At 37.2% G+C, this 19,267-nt stretch overlaps 1 protein-coding gene across 3 annotated transcripts; it reads right to left on the bottom strand.

The window, feature by feature from the left end:
- Positions 1-1,536: 1,536 nt before the first annotated feature.
- LOC129254173 (uncharacterized) lies at positions 1,537-17,832 on the bottom strand. 3 transcript variants are annotated; one of them, XM_054892633.2, is made up of 6 exons: positions 17,573-17,832; positions 11,567-11,794; positions 11,104-11,366; positions 6,035-6,147; positions 5,083-5,266; positions 1,537-4,732 (listed from the first exon to the last, which is right to left on the bottom strand). In XM_054892633.2, exons 1-6 carry the CDS (start codon positions 17,575-17,577, stop codon positions 4,443-4,445), a joined length of 1,083 nt encoding a protein of 360 aa, XP_054748608.2. In that variant the 5' UTR covers positions 17,578-17,832; the 3' UTR covers positions 1,537-4,442. The 3 variants fall into 3 exon arrangements, with proteins under 3 accessions (XP_054748608.2, XP_054748607.2, XP_063950979.1); XM_054892632.2 differs by lacking the exon at positions 17,573-17,832 and adding an exon at positions 16,666-16,930; XM_064094909.1 differs by lacking the exon at positions 17,573-17,832 and adding an exon at positions 12,174-12,237.
- Between the last annotated feature and the right edge of the window lie 1,435 nt (positions 17,833-19,267).

Consider the following 19,267-nt stretch of genomic DNA (forward strand, 5'->3'; position numbering starts at 1 on the left):
TCAAACACAAGTCATATTCAATAATAAAACTGTGAAATCTGTCTCTGAAAACGGGTTTCCTTTTTGTGGGAGGCGCTGTATATTACACCGGCTGTAGAGCTCCAGCTGCTGAAGGCGCTTGGTGCATTCCGTGTACCCATTCACCTCGGCCATGTCGGCACCTGAGTTGAGTGAAGCACTATGTGGGTAAATTTCTGGCTGAAGGGAAAGACGCCATGGCTGGGATTTGAACCCACGTCCCTCTGATTGAAAGACGAGAGTCGTAGCCACCTGACCATGACGCCCCTACATGATAAAATTTGGTTTGATATATGTAAAATAATAATTTTTTGACTTAGAATGATTGCATGGACCTTATTTTTCATATCGACAAGGATGTGCACTATTTTGTTAAAAGTCAAAATTTCCTTATTATACACCATATTTTGATGAAAGGTGCATCCCTTTTAAAAGATAGAAATCTCAGCAATAATGACCGTGTTTACATGTGATCGGCTGTTGGTTCAGAACCAAAAGCCGATGCAGAATCGGCTTTTGGTTCATCTTGCACCGCGTTTACACACTGTTACAGCTCGCGGTGCAGAATCGGCTCGCGTGTCAAAAACCTGAAATGATACACACACCAACAATATACGTCATAATAAAGACAACGCAGGATCGCAATTACGTCACAATGGTAAAGTAAATGAAATGCGCACCCACCGATTGCCGATGCAGAATCGGCTTTCTGTTTACACGTACGTAGTAAAAAAGCCGATTCTGCATAGGCTCGCGGTTCTGAACCTACTACTTTGGTGGTGCAAAATTGCCAATTCTGAACCGAGAGCCGATGCAAGTTAATCGCGTTTACACGCTATGAAAAAGCCGATGCAAAAGCCGATCACATGTAAACACGGTAATTCTTACACATTAAATCGGCAGTCAATCCAATCTTTACATTCCTTGAGGAGAAAATTCAAATAATTGTAAAAAAAAGAACGACCGAAGAAATGACATCATTTGCATGGGTCGCTCGTTTATGAAGACATTGGTGTAATTGGTGTACATGGTAGTGCCGTTTAACCAAAATATTGCGAAACTATTTCTTCATCCGATTTTAATTAAATCATGTTTTGCTTTTCTGATCTTAATCCTATCTATTGAGATTATTTATTTATTTACTTATTTAACGTGGAGAGCTACTTTAAAGGATCTCATGTACTCGCACACACCCCTCACACACCTATACTTCCGTGTACACTACCTAGACTGTCAAGGGAATGCTGGAATTTTGTTTTTTAATTATATCATGTTATATATGGAAATATGTAAATGAATCAGTGAAACGTATACCTATATTCTAGTTTCACATAAGCTTTTTTGAATATTAAAATGTAGATTTTACTATTTAATTAATAACCCGACATTTTTAAAATCAGGTATAAATTATTCTTGTGTTGCATAGATTAACAAGTTGAAGCCGTGATGCTGATATACGAATTTTTTTTCAATCATAACTACATCAACGCAAAACAATTTCACACAGACAAATATAAATTAAATTTCAATATCTTGTCTTTTAATTGACACGACTATGAATACAAAATAGGGCATGACAATTAATACATACGAATACACTCTTCCTTCTTAGACTGTACAAGGCACTATTTATAGTATTTAATTTTTAAATATTAATTACACACAACTCTGCTAACACTGTCGTCATCTCCCCATACACTCTGTGACGTCATAATAACGTCGCGTTCCACATCATTTGAATCAATAGAGGTGCAAGATAAATGTGCAATCTATATCAAATAACTTAAAGAAACTTATAAAATAACGGATAAGCTGTTCGCCAGAGAAAGGTTCAGATGATCAAAACAATATTAGAGATAAAAGCCCAGTTAACATAAAGGACATTTACACAATCTAGTAAACTCCTCCTATAAAAGAAAGAAAATAATTTCGGAATAAAGAGACCCGTTTTAAAACTAGAGTTGTCATGACATTAAAACAGCCTGCTGAAATATGAATGAAACACATACAACATTACATGAAGATAGTGTGTAAAGGGTATCGTAATTGTACGTAAAAGATAGCAGACACAAGGGTTTCAATAAACCTGCTTTGATATAAAAACAAAAAAATGTCAGAAAATTCAGTTTCAACAAAATGAATTGTTTCGTTCAGTCAGAAGCTGATGAGCTCTATTATAATTTGAAGTCTAGAACTACAGGTAAAATACTGTCCTGGAATAATGAATTCCATCCAAAATAGGTATTAGCTTTTTAATGTTAACAAGGCAAGGATGTTCTAGGCGAAATTAATTCAAAGACACATATAACATGTTACTTCAATTTCTAATTATCGAAACACTTGCGAATTACTAAGTAAATCACGCTAACAAACAGACCTGATTCATGCAAGTAATTCGAAACTTCTAAGGAATTGAACTTCGATATGATTTATAAATATTAATATTAAAATTAACGACAATAATTATGTAAAGTACCAAATCATGGCCAATAATGTGAAATTTTATGCAATATAATTATCATTATCATTATCAGATTATTATTCTTGTCTTTTTTCTGAAATAAATGAAATCACTCCTCTCTTTATTCGACAGGAAATAAACGCAAAAGGTAGCACCATGCTCAATATACATTATGTTAGTTTAAGAAATAGAGAGTATTACAAATATCAAGGTCTTTACTTTTAAGAAAAATAAATCATAGTAAATGCCTCCTATACCAAATGGAGAAATCGGATATATCGACATGGAAATATGTAGATATATGATATTCAGATGAAAACAAATTTTTTGGTTACCTACCCTTTTATACATAACATATAAATATATGTACAGTTGTCATAAAATCGATTAAACTAATGTGGCAGTGTAATATTCATAAACACAAAACATGAATAAATCTTATAAGCATAGCGATACTTTATAGTGGAATATGAATACTCTAAAGGAATAAAACAATTTGGATTCATAATACATAATAATAATAATAATATATTGTCATGATTAAATTTTACATCGCTATTTACAATTTCTGTCGAACATTCTCCATTTATCAACAAAATGTATAATTATGTTCCAATATTCATGATATTTATGGAATAAATGACATACGATCCCAAATACAATATGAATCTACTATGATAGCATTTAAACGTATTGTCTCCTTTTCCTTCGAATTATGAAAATGGTACGATTATGATAAGTTACTTTAAACGTGATATTGCTATTCCTAAAAAAATCTAGAAAAACCCCGAAAATAAAATGCAAATGCAATGAGCGCAGTTATACCTCGTGTAGCTTAATATTATTTTGTTAATGTTATTATCATTATTTTTTTTTTTTTTGGGGGGGGGGGTAGAATTTTCAGACTGGAATAAATCTATATTTTACAAAGAATATTTTGTTTTGTTTCGCGATTGGTTAAATATCAAAGAACAAAAAATTGCTAAGTTTGAGTGAAAAAAAGATCCCTTTAATAAGAGTGTTCTTACATGTATTCTTTTTTTTCAGATTCATAGTGAAATAAAATAAATAAGTTAATCATTTAATCTATTACCGTTTGAGAGCTATTTCCCAAGTAGACAACATCGCTACACTGAATCAATAAAATTATGATTAATTGTAGGGAAAATGTTCACTTTATTTCTTGAGGTAGCAATACAAGTGAGAAACTTCATGAAATAAGTATCTTGTCGTTTAGAAAGTTTACTACTGAACGATATTTGAACGAAAAGAAAATTTCTATTCATAGATAGTCATTGAAACCATACGTCTACCACTGTGTCCTGCAGATGTACATGATAGAGTATAGAACGGAGTAACATTAGTATTTGAGCGGATTCTAGGTAGTGAATACAAATGAACATGATGAATACTGTTGCTATGATGCTAACATATCTTAACCAGTTGCCTACTGGAAACAGGTAGTCCGTGTACAAAGCCTAGAGAACTCAGCAATCAACGGATTAATGAAGTAAGACGGCGCCTTGGCCTAGCAGCCTCTTGCCAAAATAGCGTCCTTTGATCTCTTACTCTGCCATAAATTATTTTCGAATGAGGCAGTACAACCGATATCACAGAATTGGTAGAAAAAGCCTCTTAGAATATTAACAGCAATGACAACGGCGGATTTTGGCTCGAAGTTCCAGTTCTAGTAGGAAACCCGTCGCTTCCCGTCGTCTTCCTCGTGGTCTTGGACATACTTTGAATCTATTCACGCAGTTACATGATACAGGAACACCATGGAGGGGCTTGGCCCCATAGTCCCAGTGCTGTTTTCCATGTTCCCATGAACATCGATACCAGTAACTGTCTTAGAGTCCTCGAATGTTATCACACTCGCTACAATGCTCACAGAGTAAAATATACAGTTTTTTAGTTCTTGCGGCATTGTTCTTCTTTGATTTCTGTATATCAGTAGTGATGTCTATTGTACACAAAGTTTGGCTTTTCTGTGCGCGCGGGTGATGGACTTGATGCCGTCTCTGATGCGCATTGCGTTTGTTCTGTCTTGACATCTCCGCGTCGATTTCCGTGCGCAACGCCTGTAATCGACCAGCGTTTCGCAGGGATCGACATTCCCTGATCTTAGTGATGAGATAAAGTTCGTATTGCAGGGTTCCATTGTCGACCTCAAACACGTATGCGAGGATCTAAGCAGGGTGGTCGGGTCCACGTCCGTGTTCCTCAGACTATTGCTATGCCTCGACCTGTGACCTGTGGGATGAGAACACAAAGTGACCAATTATATATGACAGAAAGAAATGGCGCTACAGGTTGCAATTAGTTAAACTTTCCGGAAAAGGTATGTACACTTCATAACACTATCTACCAGCTAGATGTCTACATCAAGGTGTAGGCCTACTCTCTATCTCACATTTTTCTCGTCTTACACAATTTTCTAACTTTACCAGCAGGAGACGATGGAGATTGGGCACCTACAGTTGTATTCACGTCTTCGTTTTCATCCTATAGAGCTATGAAGATTCTCTTCTACAATTATGTCTACCAAAACTTTATTGTGTTCTGTAAGAATTAAAGGAGAAAACCATAAAAGAAGGGCTCACCATTCTTAGCTGATCGGACCTGTCGCACCCCTGATGATGGGATTCCCGAGACGGTTTCATCGTTGACGTGAATGTTTGGACATATTCCTGACCGGATAAAGCTGGCTACGGTCTGTTTGACGTCAGCAACGTAGTCATCTAGGCCACAGTATTTGTTTTCCCGGCTAACACATTCGATGTGTGTCTGTGAATAAAAATCAGGAGAGTCAAAGAATAGTTGGTGATTCTATACGTATACCTAAATGTAAGTTCGAAAACGTTGTTTCAGACATGTTAGAACTGCGTGCATGGCTACATGCAAACTATTTTACTTCAAGAATTTATTCGCTGAGGCCTCTTACAGAATTGGGCCATCTAGACAGTAACCTTTGCCCAAACTTGGTTTGAGCCAATTCCCTTTCTTAATAGTGCAAGAACAGGAAACCTCGTATAAGTTTGATTGTAGTTTAAAACTCAATGATATAGGCATGTAGCGGGTTAAAGCTGTAGAGAATCAAGGGCCAATTACAGGAAGTATTACAATCAAACTCAAATCCAAAAATCGAACGCAGCTTAATTTTCAACAAATCAGAAGAGCTTATTTTGGAAATGATTTTGATTTTTTTTTGTTCCACTCAAACGCAATTCATTCTGCAACGGGTCCTAATTTCATGATGGAGAGTGAGAGAGACCTTAACATTTTAAAGAAACTAGAATAATTTCCCTGCACTGCTTTCATTTTCGTACGATGGATCCAGAGCTTTTTAAAAGAAAACGTCATAAAAGAATTTTTGTTGGCGACCATAGAAATGCTGACCTTTACTTGATTTGAATATACTGGCATTTCATATTCCGCATGTTATACAGTGAAATATACCTCGCAAACTATTGTTTAAAGCACTCCAAGGTATCAATGCTTTATCATGTATTTGGAAGGACGTTGCTCTGTAAAGATACTCATCAATGAACTTACCTGTAAAGCCCTGCAAAGTGTATTATCGGCTGTCTCTTCGGCCTCAATTTGTTCCCAAACAACCAAAAATGATTCCTTGTCACAGATTTGCATCGACAGCGTTCTGCAGTTAACTGTATAAAAAAGGAAGAGAAAAGATAAGAGGGTTGATCAACCTATTCATAATTTTATACGAAAACATGCATTTGTGAAGATATATTATGCTTCGGGCTCTACCCACGAGGCTGAGGATTACAAATGTCTACATCAAACTATTTACTTGTTTATTTATTATATAAACCTTGCATTAGCTTTTTAAAACATGTCCAGTTGGTGAATAGTGGACTTTTACATGGTTAAAATGACTCATGTTGTCTAGAGTATATATTCAGTTTACATTGAAGTTCAGGGGCCCGTTTCATACAAATTGCTACAATAAAAAAATAGCAATCACAGTTATAAGCATTGGAACATCATTCCCCTCCTAGAATATAGTAAAATAAAGAACTTCTCTAATTCCCAGAACAATAATTGACAATTGAGGGTAACATCAGAAAGTATTTACTCTGTCTTCATGGTGATATGGATTTATTTGATAACACAGACATTTCTATTTACATCGGTTAACTGAAGGAGACATATGGTAAATGCGGGTTACCCGTTGTTCTACGCCAATGTTTAAGTAAGGTAGTCATTGGAAAACCAAATGTGTTTACCGAGTCACTGATTTAGTTTGTTTGTATCAGACATATGTCATCTTTTGCGAAGTATCAATGACAAATCTTCAGATTATGTATATTAAATGAAAAAAACCTGCACTAATATTATTATTTCTGACCAATATATTCAAAGCGCGATATAGTTGAATGGGTTGAAGAGGACGATCATATTTACCAATAACTAGTGCAAAACTAATACAAAACCATTGTTAAGAGGTTGCAATAAGCAATTAACATGATGTATGCAGACTGATTCGTTCATTTTTACGTTATAAGCATATAAAAAGGACAAGCTACCTGGTTAATAGATCTCTTGTAAAGGAAAACACTGATTAAAAGTTTGTTTAAAAAAGTACATTATAATATTTTGACACGGTCTATCTATAGGGAAGAAATTTCTTAACGGATGAAATATAAACATAAAAACGGAGGGTGCAATGAAGAAAGATAGAGAGAGAGAGAGATAGAGAAGGGGAGGAGGAGGAGGAGGAGGAGGAGGAGAGAGGGGTAGTGGGATAGTTGAAGAAAAAAAGAAAGATAAAAAAGTGAAAGAGAAGAGCGGGTATAAGAAAGGCCCAAAACGGGAAATCAAATTTTCCATAGTGTGCTGGCACGGTACCAAATAGCGCATATTGACATAGGTACTAGAGCAAAGAAAAAGGTATTGTTGTTTAAACAAAACAGACAATGGTTTGAGAAGGAAGGTCAGAATAAAAAAGCATAAACCAAGAAAGAAAAGTAAACAAAAAATAATAATTATGCTTATTGAGTTGTCATTCATTGCTATTCTGTTTTGCACGCAAAATAACCGCGAAGGCAAGTTGTAATTTGTATCAGAGAACAAGCTGAACAATTTTCAAAACATCGTCTAATCGATTTAGAATTTTATCAAGGAGTAGCCCATCTATATAATTGATCAGAAAGTAATCAGTAGAACCCCTTTGTAACCCAAGTCAAAAGATTGATTTTAATAACGTTAATGATGTATCCCAAATTCTAATTCTGATATTGAGATTGATTTTGATTTCAATAATCAATAATAGTTTCGGTCAAAAAGTTAGGCGTAAGCATTATGTGGTATCTACTGTAAGGAAAACGAAAAACAATTGAATTGACTCATTGAATTTAAGTGACTGGAATGAAATAGTTTTGTGGTCTGATCATCGTCTGATCTGATACTAATAATATGTTGATATGGTTGAGGTCAGATGCCGTATAAAAACTATTTTCAAGAGATGAATGGATGTTTATGGAGACGAGCACCTGTAGTGGATTTGCACACTTTTTTTTCAGTATTCATAGTAATTTCCGTTCTGTGTCGACATACCGCGGCGTTGTGTGAACGTGTTCGAACGCATGCAACGCGTCACGAATGTTCTCTCACTCCAATGTTGTTGCTTTGGTTAGGTGTAAGCGGCGCGTGTCAATTCAAGAATAAATAACAACTGCTGAAGGTCAAATAACCTGGATTATATGAGTTTTTTTTTCATCTAAATCAACGAAACAGTACTGCCGTAATAGTTGATGTTCCTTGGGTGGGTGGGAAAGAAGAAGTGAATACTTAATATTGTTTGTGAATAATGTGCGCCACAATGGCGACTGGCTGGAATTTCATCCCCAGGGTGTGGAAGGTGTGCATACGTATTGTGCGGGAATGACGGATTGAACCTGATGACTGGGGTAATAATAAATTTGTTAAGGCTCAGGTACTTACAAGGTATGTCTTCAGATAATTATTATTCATATTTATTAATATTTGTGGCGAAGCAGACCAAAATTATGTGCATATATATGTTTAATGAAGAATACCGCACCTTTTCACCTAAGCTACGAGAACGTGTCGATGTTATTCTAGTTTAGGACCATGGATAATAAGGAAGGGGTTTGTTTTGGATACAAGAATTTGGGTATCTCTTATCAATTTCGCGATTGTCGCAGAGCAGAACAAAAGCTATCTCAGTGAGCCACATTCAGTCATGACTTGTAAGGGAACGAGAGAGCTGCTATCTGGAGCTGACTGGTTGAGGTTATCAGAAGGCGACCCCACTCTCATTTTGTGGCCCACATTTTGCCACATCAGAAACCTACTCTTTGAGAGCGGTCGACTGCCCCGTACTCCCTTTTGTGTATACGTTTTCTATCTCTTCTAAGGCTCCTGCAGTATCCTTTCTATGCTTTCATCAGTAATTATGATCTTACAAAGTGGCGTGAAAAATTGACCTAATAGTAACAGGCATTTCATGCAAGGTTTATTTCAAACTTTTGTATTTTATAGTAAGCCTAATTTGATGACAACTTTTGAATGCGTAGATTTAGGTCAGCAAGTGTAAACAAAATCTGTACTCAATGCATTATAATCAACATGAGATCATACTCTCATGTTAAGGAACTATTCTTCTTTTTAAATCACAGTGTCAAGCTTCATTTCCCCCTATCTGTAGGTAAGTCTTCTGGCATCATCAGGATTATCTCCTTGCTTGGTTTCAGTGGACTATGGCTTATCCTCCTAGATTTTGCCAACAACACATTCAGGTTAATTTGACCATGAATAAGTTTGGGATCTGACGGCTTTTCTCCACAGACAGAAGAAGCTGGAACGTAGATATATTAATTTATAAGATGCACGACTTCAACTTTCTTGCTGAATAACTCAATTTCATGCCGATCGTTAACAGATCATTTTGGGATATGAGGTCCTACATCTTGTTTCTAAAAAACATCGGTGTTAATAGATTTCCGGTTTATGAGACCCAATATTGGGAATTGAATCTTATAACTTTGAATATAAACTCCGTCAAGTTTTCCTTCGGGGTTGTTGATACTTCGCTCTGCGCCCACCATGGTTTAATGCTCTCATCGGCTAAGCTGCTTTTATATACACGGACCTTCTTAAAGTTTACAGTCAAGCCAATTGTGTCGCCGCGTTTGAAACTATTATAACACCTTAACAGCCGGTCTCTATTTTTCTACCAACAATAGAATCGGAAGTATTCAAGGGGCCGTGATACGGTGTGGGGTCGGTGTACTTTATCGCAGCTCGGTTCGAGTTGCTACCCTGTTATTTAACGCTAGTGCCTTTCATGATTTTAGGGGTTCTGCACCGTTCCGCTCTGAGGGCTCCTCCCTTTGTTTCCTCACCAAAGCGTGTAACGAGACTAAAATATCCCGGAAAAAATATCTCCTTGGAAATCTTCAGATCTCCCCCGTAACCATAAAGCAGGAAAATGTAATCAAGGGGAAAATCTCTAGGCAACACCAAGAGCTCAAAATATGATTTGAAAGCTATCAAATAGAGTTTTGCGTGCTATTTCTTGGAAGGATCATTAAAAGTGTAGCTCCACAGGTCGTCAACACAATGTTGTTTGTCTTTGTCAAAAGTAACCGCCAAACGTTTTAATTAAATTAATCAATAAATCAACAAAGACTATACACTTACATGGTGGTATAATCTTAGCTCTTCCCCAAATCCTTACTTGCTAATTCAATAGCCAATGAGTTTGGTTCAGAAAAAGAGATTCATTTCATTCCCATAACTTGCCCACCGGCAGGCGATAAAAAGTATTGGTGTTGAGGCTTTACCAGAGTATTCAGAGTAATCAGCGGGTTTACTCTCTTTTCGATGAAATGACAAAATGATTCAGGACGTCTGATAATTTTCTTTGACATCTTTGACATTTCCGTTGGGGACACTTGAACATATATAACGACGTGATGTCTCAATGGAAATAGCTTTCGATATCATAACCGCAGAACTCATCCTAAAATTGCAAATAAGCAAAAAGATGAAATATTCTTTGGTTTGCACAAATAAGCAAAAGATGGAATATTCTTTGATTTGCACAAATAAGCTAAATGTGGAATATTCTTTGATTTGTATCAGATTTCCTGACCAGCTTTTCAAGATTATTTTTTTTCTTCAAATGATGCGCCCATCAGCGGAAATCTTTCTACGATACCATCTTTGATATAGTGAAGGATACTTACATAGATTAAGTCTTCAAATAATGATTTCCAAAAGAAGCTATAGTCTTGTATTTTCCTTGGTTCTTTTTTAAAACTATTTCAAATTCTGAGATGATATCAGCGGGATAAGTTCAGTGGGGAATCGAAAGCACAATAATGGTAAAGAAAGGTATAGATTAATTTTACTCACAAATGTCGCTCTAAATGGGGTACTCATTTCAGTAACCGCCGCATACGGATCGATGCAAAAATTTGGAATGTTCGGATAGTCCTATAACCGGAGAATCCCTCGATTTCAGCCGAGAGCCTATACCTATACCCCAAGACTATATTACTATTTAGGTGTTCTTGCATGGGATCTTAGCGGATTCCAGAAAAGTGAAATTGGGATGTCTGTGCTAAACGTACCTTCCATCGGGTCAGGAAGTTGGCCAGCCACGCCTATCTCAATCTCTATACCGGTGCCGTCGACGATATTTCCACATAGGTTCTCTATGTAGATGTTGCCGTCGCAGTCAGGATCGTATCTCTGGAAGACAAACGACATTTCTAAATCCGTCATGTTGGGGTTGGCCTGTCTGTACTCTGCTTCCGTTACACGTCCATCCTCGTTGAGGTCTGTCATCTGAAATATCTCCTCGCAGGTGTAAATAGGTCCGTCGTCAACGACACTAAGAAAGCAGAAAATGAGGAAAAGAAACTGAATCAAAAAGATTCATCGCATACATGCATTTTGTGAAATGTATCAATATCAACTCTAAATCAGAATTCGAAATATTTTTTTAATCTCTCCTATTTCTTACTGTTTTGGACGCCTTCATTTTTGTAACAAAAAAGCAAGGGTCTGTGAAACATAATGCAATAATCTCACCTGTTCATACTGTACTCTTCATCTATTGATGGGAAGTCTGCTATTGCTCCCGAGTCTATCTTGGTCAATGATTTGGTGTCGGCATCTGTTTCCTTGACAGATCTGACGGTGAGGTCCATGTGCTTCCGGTTCGTTCGGGGATGCGCGCTCTTCGGCAGAGAGCTACTTGACGTGATGGCGAATACGTACAGGAAGCAGAACACGGTTATCCTCGTTTGACAATGCATTCTGGGAATGAGAAGATGAAGATTTGCAAGTGAACGAATGCCAGAATAAACGTCTTACTGGCCTGTTAAGTGAGTACTAGCTAAGCGAGAACAATGCCCTGATTAAGAAAGTTCTAATGGATTTTCACAAACTTGATAATGAAGATCTATTGCCTTAAATTATAGTCCATAATACAATAGATCATTATTTGACGGAGCCTTATTTTAACAAGTTGTTTTGACAATAGGCCGATAAATGCAGCGAACAAAAAATCCCCGTTTAAATAGTCACGTAGATGTAATTTGATATCGGGAGTACGAAAACCTAATCCCGAGGCAAACTTTATGTATCTTTCGGCGATGTGCAACTGTGATTTGGTCGTCAAGACGAAATTTTTTACTTCAGAGTAATCCTCCTGGAATACACGGGAGATGAGATGAAGACCAAGTAACGGCTGATTGTCAACTGCTAAGAATTGTTTTGAGACGCGCCTTAAATGGATTCGAAAAAACCTCGTGCTTCTTCTAAGAGTATAAGTGTAATGTAAAGGTGATCCAAAAGTACAAGACAGAAGGGGCAATCTGCACAATAGATCAAAAAACAGATGAAGGAAACAGAGGTATGATTTAATCCATAGTACAATAACCATGCAAAGACAGCGAAAACAATCACAGAGGAATGCGGCTTTTTTTTTCAAGTTTGCCGTCTTGAAACGAACAATTAAAACCCAGAAATTGTTCCAAAGAAGACGTCCGATTTCATTAGAAAGAATTGCGGCCATTTTTAAAGACAGGATGCATACAACGTTCTTTGCCTGCCTAATGTTGATTACATAATGAAAACAAATAAACAGTATACATTGAGACAGTCTGCGGAGGAAAGTACAACATCACACAGCGAAGGTTGTATAGGGAAAAGTGCTTTAAAGGGTCGGTGTACTTTAGGCAGATAGTACATTGCCTTCTTCATCCATAACTCTAGTATACTTGGTACTCGTTTAATGAATATGTATCATACCAATTCCATGAATGAATGAAAATTGTTAATACACTGATGCGGCTAGATACAGGGTCCTTACAGATGTCTATATCGGCAAAATCATCATGTACAGCACGCATTCTTTAACTGTTTAAGGGGTCACTATTATTATGACCACGTCTGGAGGAAGACTCGAAGTCACCAGAGGAAATTAAAAGAAATCCTAGCAAAGTTTTCCTTAATATGCATTAAATAGATGGATTGTGGATACCTTGTCAGTTTCCACTTCTACTTTGTGCGATGAAATCTAAATTTAATGACAATTTTCAGTGTTTTGTAACTTCGCTTTTCCGTCTTTTCCTTTCTGTCATTTGGCACAATAGGTACCATCGATTGGCAGTTTTTTTTTTTACAATGTGCATGTAACTAAAAATGATTTCAAAACAAAACATCTTTTATAACCACCGACCCAGTTTATAGAGGATTGGAATTGTTGTAATCATGTTAATACGACAAACTGGGATGAAAGTTGTGACACATCTACATGAAAATGGACAATTAGTTGTATGGTGTATCAACTCTTTTGTTAATATGTATAACAAACATCTACTGTAGATTATTTAATGTATCGAAACGGGTTTAGGTCCTTATCTGTCTTTGGCAGCCAACTGATTGTATTAAAAAAAAAGTTATTTAAACGTTAAACCCATGGTATTTTCATATCTTCTGAAGATTGTACAGTAGCCATGGTAGCATAACGAGGACATTGGTGAGGATCAGGATGGCATTGACAAAATAATCGCCAACAAGTATGATTACTATAAGTATTACACAGATATAATCAATGTTGAGATTTTTAACAACGTGAATAGCTACAGCAACAAGGATAAAAATCATAATAATACCACATCTGTATAGCAGATATGGTATAAAAACAAAGGCATTAATAATCATTGTACGATGCTGAGGCATGTCAGCATGCAGAAAGGATGGAAATACATTTAATAGTATTAAGGACGTGCGAGGGTGTGTATAATGTGTGGGTGTAAGGGTGTGGGTGTGTGGGTGCGCGGTTTTGTGGGTGTCCTGGTCAAAAGGTATGCTTCATGCCCTCTTCTAATTCCCTCAAGAGGTGGGCATTTGGCGTGATCGTTCCGTCAACACGTTGTCCTCGAGACCACTAGAGGCACGCACCAAGGAGATATCTCTCCTTGCACACACCAACAATCTATACACGCACACGCCCGCCACACACTCACACTACCCGCCATTCCACACCTGCGCCCCTTAAAAGTGGATTGATTAGACCCCGTTCCACACGTGTCATATCCCAAGGGGAACACTTTGTGCACCTTTTCCATTTCTTTATTAACCACTCATTCCTTTCCATCAATAGTTATTCCTTGTTTGATTGATTTCAAAACAACGTCGATATGTCAACAGTTATATTTGACGTCTTTCGAACGCCAGCTTTTGATTGACAGGCACCAAGATATCTTAATGATGGCAATAGAGAGAGAGGGAGAGAAGTTATGAGAGGGTGAATATATGCGTGTATCAAGAGAGAGAGAGAGAGGGAGAGAGAGGGGTTTCTCGTTGGTTCAGGAATCTGAACAAGACATGAAAAATGGCGTCACGGATGACTAGCCGGCTGGATAATTGTGAGGTGCTGTTTTCTAAATGCGAACACACTCCGATCATTTCCTGGAATGTTGTTTGCAGTATTATTAGAACTAAAGTTGTTTGTCTTCTCCTTCTGTGATTTCGGAGAGAATGATATCTAGAGAGGTCGAGGTGAAGTGAGACATCTTTTTATCTACCATTTACCGAGACAACCCCTCTACTCTCATTCTAACAGTGACAGAGATAATAATAATAATTCCAACAGCCGTCGGGTCACGAAGCAGTGAATAAAATTCTATAAAATGGATAATCATAAAAACTGGTCATCAGAAAGCTACATTATAGCTTAATTTTTTAAAAGACGAAAAACCTGCATTCAAATGCCACCAGACCTGTTTTTTTTTTCCCTTCTTTTCAACATCAACATATCTGGCGCCGAGGAGTCCTGTACAACCACAAGAGCTGGCCAGATAGTCCTGTTGCTCGTAGCGTATAAACGCATTGCCAAAAAAGCGTACTCATTACAAAAGAATCCTAATTACCCCTGCTATCTATGTCAATTAAGAACACTGTTCATTTGAAAAAAAAGAGAAAAGATCCCTCTATTTAATTTGTTGCAATTAGACCTACGTAAATCACAAGGCAAGAAGTAAAAGAAAAATAAAACCTAAAACGGATGCCCCAGAACGATTGGAACAACATCGTTAAGCTCATAAATGCATCATTATTGTTACATCGACCTTCCTGTCTCCTACCGACGAGCATGTGAATTGTCTGAACGGAGACGACGTGCCTAATATCTTTCAGGATCAATATTTAATATTGAAATTGGGATAAATATTAGCCATCTACCGAGCAACCTCGTCCGGAACTTCCTATATAGCCAACGATATACATGAATGAGGAATATGCATAAATATGAAAATAAATAAAACTATATGCATACATATGTCTGTAAGCATGGCAAGGGTATATATCTCTTTGTGTTTGGTTTTAATATTCGAGCAAAGACCTTGGGCCTTGGAAGAAGTGCCTGGTTAACAGCTATATAGATTGTTGTTTGTTGACTGGTGGTTGCACTGAGTAGGGTCATCATCTGACTAATTTATATTGTTCCCCGTTTATTTAAACATTATTCATATGGTTTTTAGTGCAAGTATTCTGATGAAGTAACTCAAATTCAAAAGCAAACTATCTTTTCCGCGCTCATTTCAACCAATTGGCATTAAGTAAGGTATTTCCATGATTACAGTCATGTTTGAATGCGTTCGGGTTTTTTGTGAGGAGGGTGGAAGGGGGGGGGGGACAGGGAGTATCTGGAGTAGGTGCTCATTAGAGCTCAAGTATATCGACCCTTCCCCATCGGAGAAGCAATGCACCTGGAACGCCGTGTTTGATAGGCATATTACAGTCCTATCATTCAAGAGAGATTATAATCGTGATCAAACAAATCAAACTAAAAATTGGAACCGAGCCATTAACAGGGGACCACTCTTGGTGTGAAGTATACTAATACATCAACAAGTGCTAAAATTCGAACCTTCTTACCCCTAATTCATTATCGTCCTCCCTAAACTATGAAAATCACTTCTCATAACTTCACCTGCATCGTGAAAAATAATAGATTCAAGTTGAAACGGACCACGTGTGATAATAGATCAATTCTTTTCTTTCATTCTATAGTGAAAAAGGGTCGACACTAATCTGTACGCGCAGGTGTGTCACTAGAAAAGATCGGCCCCGTGTGTTTCTTTGTTCTAAGCGGTTTTAGGAGGTATTTCGAAATTCATTCCAAACGATTATACCCTCTTTAAACTTGAAGAGGTTTTATTTCCTTTCTGCATGTCCTGTAAAAGAACAAACTGTACGTAGTTCTCTGCGCGACACGGCAGGTGCGAACTAACCCTGGTTCATGGTGTGCAGTAGTAGCCGAGCTCTTTTTCTCTCTCTGATATAAGTTCACAATAGAGTTCGTGCAACGTACAAAGAGTACTTTTTACACCCATGGACGATAATGAAGTAGGCACTTGATAGAGAGCCTAATCTTTGGTAGTAAATACTAAGAGCGTTGTAGCCCAGGTGTCTGAGCAGCTCCCGGGATGTAACAGGGGATCACTAGAGTACCAGGGCACGATTTTACAGGTGAATGCCACACAAATGTTGTAGATCAAAGCAACAATACAACACCCAATGGCATATTGCTGTCAAAAATCATGATAGATAATCTTGAAATATTACCCATTTCCTCTCTTTTTAAAAATGTCTCCAAATTCGTTTTCCGAATTCGTTACCTTGAATACGTTCTGAAAGTTGGCATGATGTTTTACGAGTACAGCGTACTTATTCCATACAAGAAGCGGCGCCGGTTTTCCGAGGGAATCCTGCTTCTTAGCCGCAGGAAAGATCTTGAGAAAGAGGTATTTGACGTAAATATAGTTATAACACAGGCACATTGTCGCCTTAATATATACTCAGATCTATCAATCATGCCTTTGCAATGTACATATTTACCAAAGTCATTTTCGATGTTTTTACAATCCATTCTTGGTTTGCACTGATTTGGATCTCGTTTTTCATCGGGTGTATTGTGGTCCTCCACCGGGCGTAAAAGTAGACACGGCGAACTTCCCGCCCAAGCATTCCAAGGAAATTGGTGGAGACGAGAAAGGTCATGTGTGGTACAAGCAGTTTGTCGAGTAACGATGGAATAGTCTTCCAGGAAGGGATGGACGAAATTCGATGATCGCAATTCGTAATTATATCTCGAAATTTATCATGATATTCGCAGACCAGATCACCGTTTGTGAAAACAGTGACAAGTGTTAAGTGTCCGTTATCAGGTTATAAATAATGTAAATCCTTACTGATTGATTGAGAGCATATTAATTATTTTGTCAAAAAAAGTTTTAAAACAAGATAAGCATATTCGATAACAACAGGATAGGGGTCCAATCTACATGACATGAATGTAATTTCATAAATAAACCTAAATCACCCAGTTATCATAAAACAACAAAATATTGGAAGTTGGAGATGCTGGAGAAGGATTCGAATTTGCAGTATAAAACGTATTTTTAAAAGACCAATTGCTGAACGTTTGGTCTATTGTTATTTTCAAAGGAATAGGTCTAATAAGAAGAGACTTAGCCTTCTAAAGTAATCAACAAAAGAAAATGCTAATGACGTAGCAAAGCTCACCTCATTTGCAAAATCAAAGCATCCAATCTGAATTTAAAAAAAGAACAAGGCCAAAGATGAGATCGTGGTGAATATAAAGCACGTAGAAAAAATACAGAATTGTTATTCCCTCGTCTCCAAAATGTATACTCTTGTGATTATCCACCGAATATCCTGTTATGTCGGAGCACGTGGGTGACGAAAAGAGAAGTGCGACTAGCTTGACGTGTCCTGTGCCGAACACCGCCACTGCTAACATCACGCCGACACACACACGCTTCTGTTTTTTGAAATAACGCCTTTATGTATTTCATGCAATCATTCATTTTCTCACTACTTTTCCCCCCATTTAGTCCATAACCTTTAGAATCCTAACCGCTTCCAAAGTTCACACTATTTTTTTATTATTAGAGTTTTTGTGGAATTTGTTTACTTTGCTGGAAGCGTATTTCGGTGAGCCCTTGAGAGGCTATACGGTTAATGTGATGTTGGGTATTCGGTGACTAATTATTGATTTCTATTGATCTGTGGTCTTATCCCTTTGTTTTTATCAAATCAGTACGAACTGGTGGTTTTGAGAATTAATCCTGGGTGTAATAATGTGGGTGAAGCGTAGGTAATATTATCGCAGAACCAAGACCCCATATGCACCCCTCCGTGGGTAAATCTCCTATGAGGAAAGTTTAAATTCATGCCAAGAATATCATCTGCATTAACCAAGGAGTTTCCATAGTCATGGTGGTTGAGAAGTGTGTTAGAACATGATGGTGGGTTTAAAATCAGCTATAACTTCATTACTTTACGAACGAAATCAGTTGCAAGAGTCAAACGGGGTTCCCAAGATTCTTTCCGATGTGAAAATATCACTGTATTTTCAAGGAATATGAATGCATTAGGACTACTTATCCATGCAAATGTCTGTAACATTGATTAGCTATTCTTTCAGTATGTGCCTAAATTTATCATCGTCAAATTCAATGCTTATTGCCTGGTCATAGGCAGAATGCCATTGGCCAGTAGGTTCTCACCCGCGATTTCATGGCGAGGGTGCCCTAACCAACAGAACCATAGTTCGTTATCTCAATAACAATGCTGAGCCAAACTCATAAATTGAGCTCAGTTTTGTGCTCAATATTTCCTATTGAAATTATTCTTTGTCACATGATCGCGAATTGACCAATCGCTTATCTAGAATACTCATGAATATTCATAAGAGGGATATAATATCAAATATTCATTCCAAGTTCAACGAACACATGCTTACTTTCGACTACAAAAAATCCAATCCCATTTTTTGTGCGTCTGGGGAAATCAAAGAACAATGTCGCTACCCCATCTGCTATAAAGTTTTGAGGTCAAAAATTTGTACCGTCTATATGACTTGTCTTTGAAAAGATTATTGTTATGTTCATCCACACCAGAATAATATTCCACTTCGATAGCAAATAATTCACTGAACTGTGGCGCAACTATTTCACTGAGTTGAAGAAGACACGATTCAAATAAAGAAAATGAAAAAGGAACCACCTTTATACTGTACTAGAGCGATTCATCGAGAAAGAAAAATACAGTATCATTACTGTGAATAAAAAAGTGAAGAGTCAGTAATCACAAAAATAACAAATTCCATAATCCATTTATCTACATATCACAAACAGACAAATCTGTACTGCCGGTCGAATTGCCTTTTTTTTCTTATTCAGGAGGAAATACTGC

This window comes from Lytechinus pictus, chromosome 2, assembly GCF_037042905.1.
Source record: "Lytechinus pictus isolate F3 Inbred chromosome 2, Lp3.0, whole genome shotgun sequence".
Taxonomy (NCBI): domain Eukaryota; kingdom Metazoa; phylum Echinodermata; class Echinoidea; order Temnopleuroida; family Toxopneustidae; genus Lytechinus; species Lytechinus pictus.

Coding starts and splice junctions, on each gene's coding strand:
- LOC129254173 (XM_054892632.2), bottom strand. CDS start 16,691: ATGCCAACTTTCAGAACGTATTCAAG. Junction 5,267..6,034: donor CACTTTGCAGGGCTTTACAG/GTAAGTTCATTG, acceptor TTTTATTCACAG/ACACACATCGAATGTGTTAG. Junction 4,733..5,082: donor GGTCCGATCAGCTAAGAATG/GTGAGCCCTTCT, acceptor CTCATCCCACAG/GTCACAGGTCGAGGCATAGC.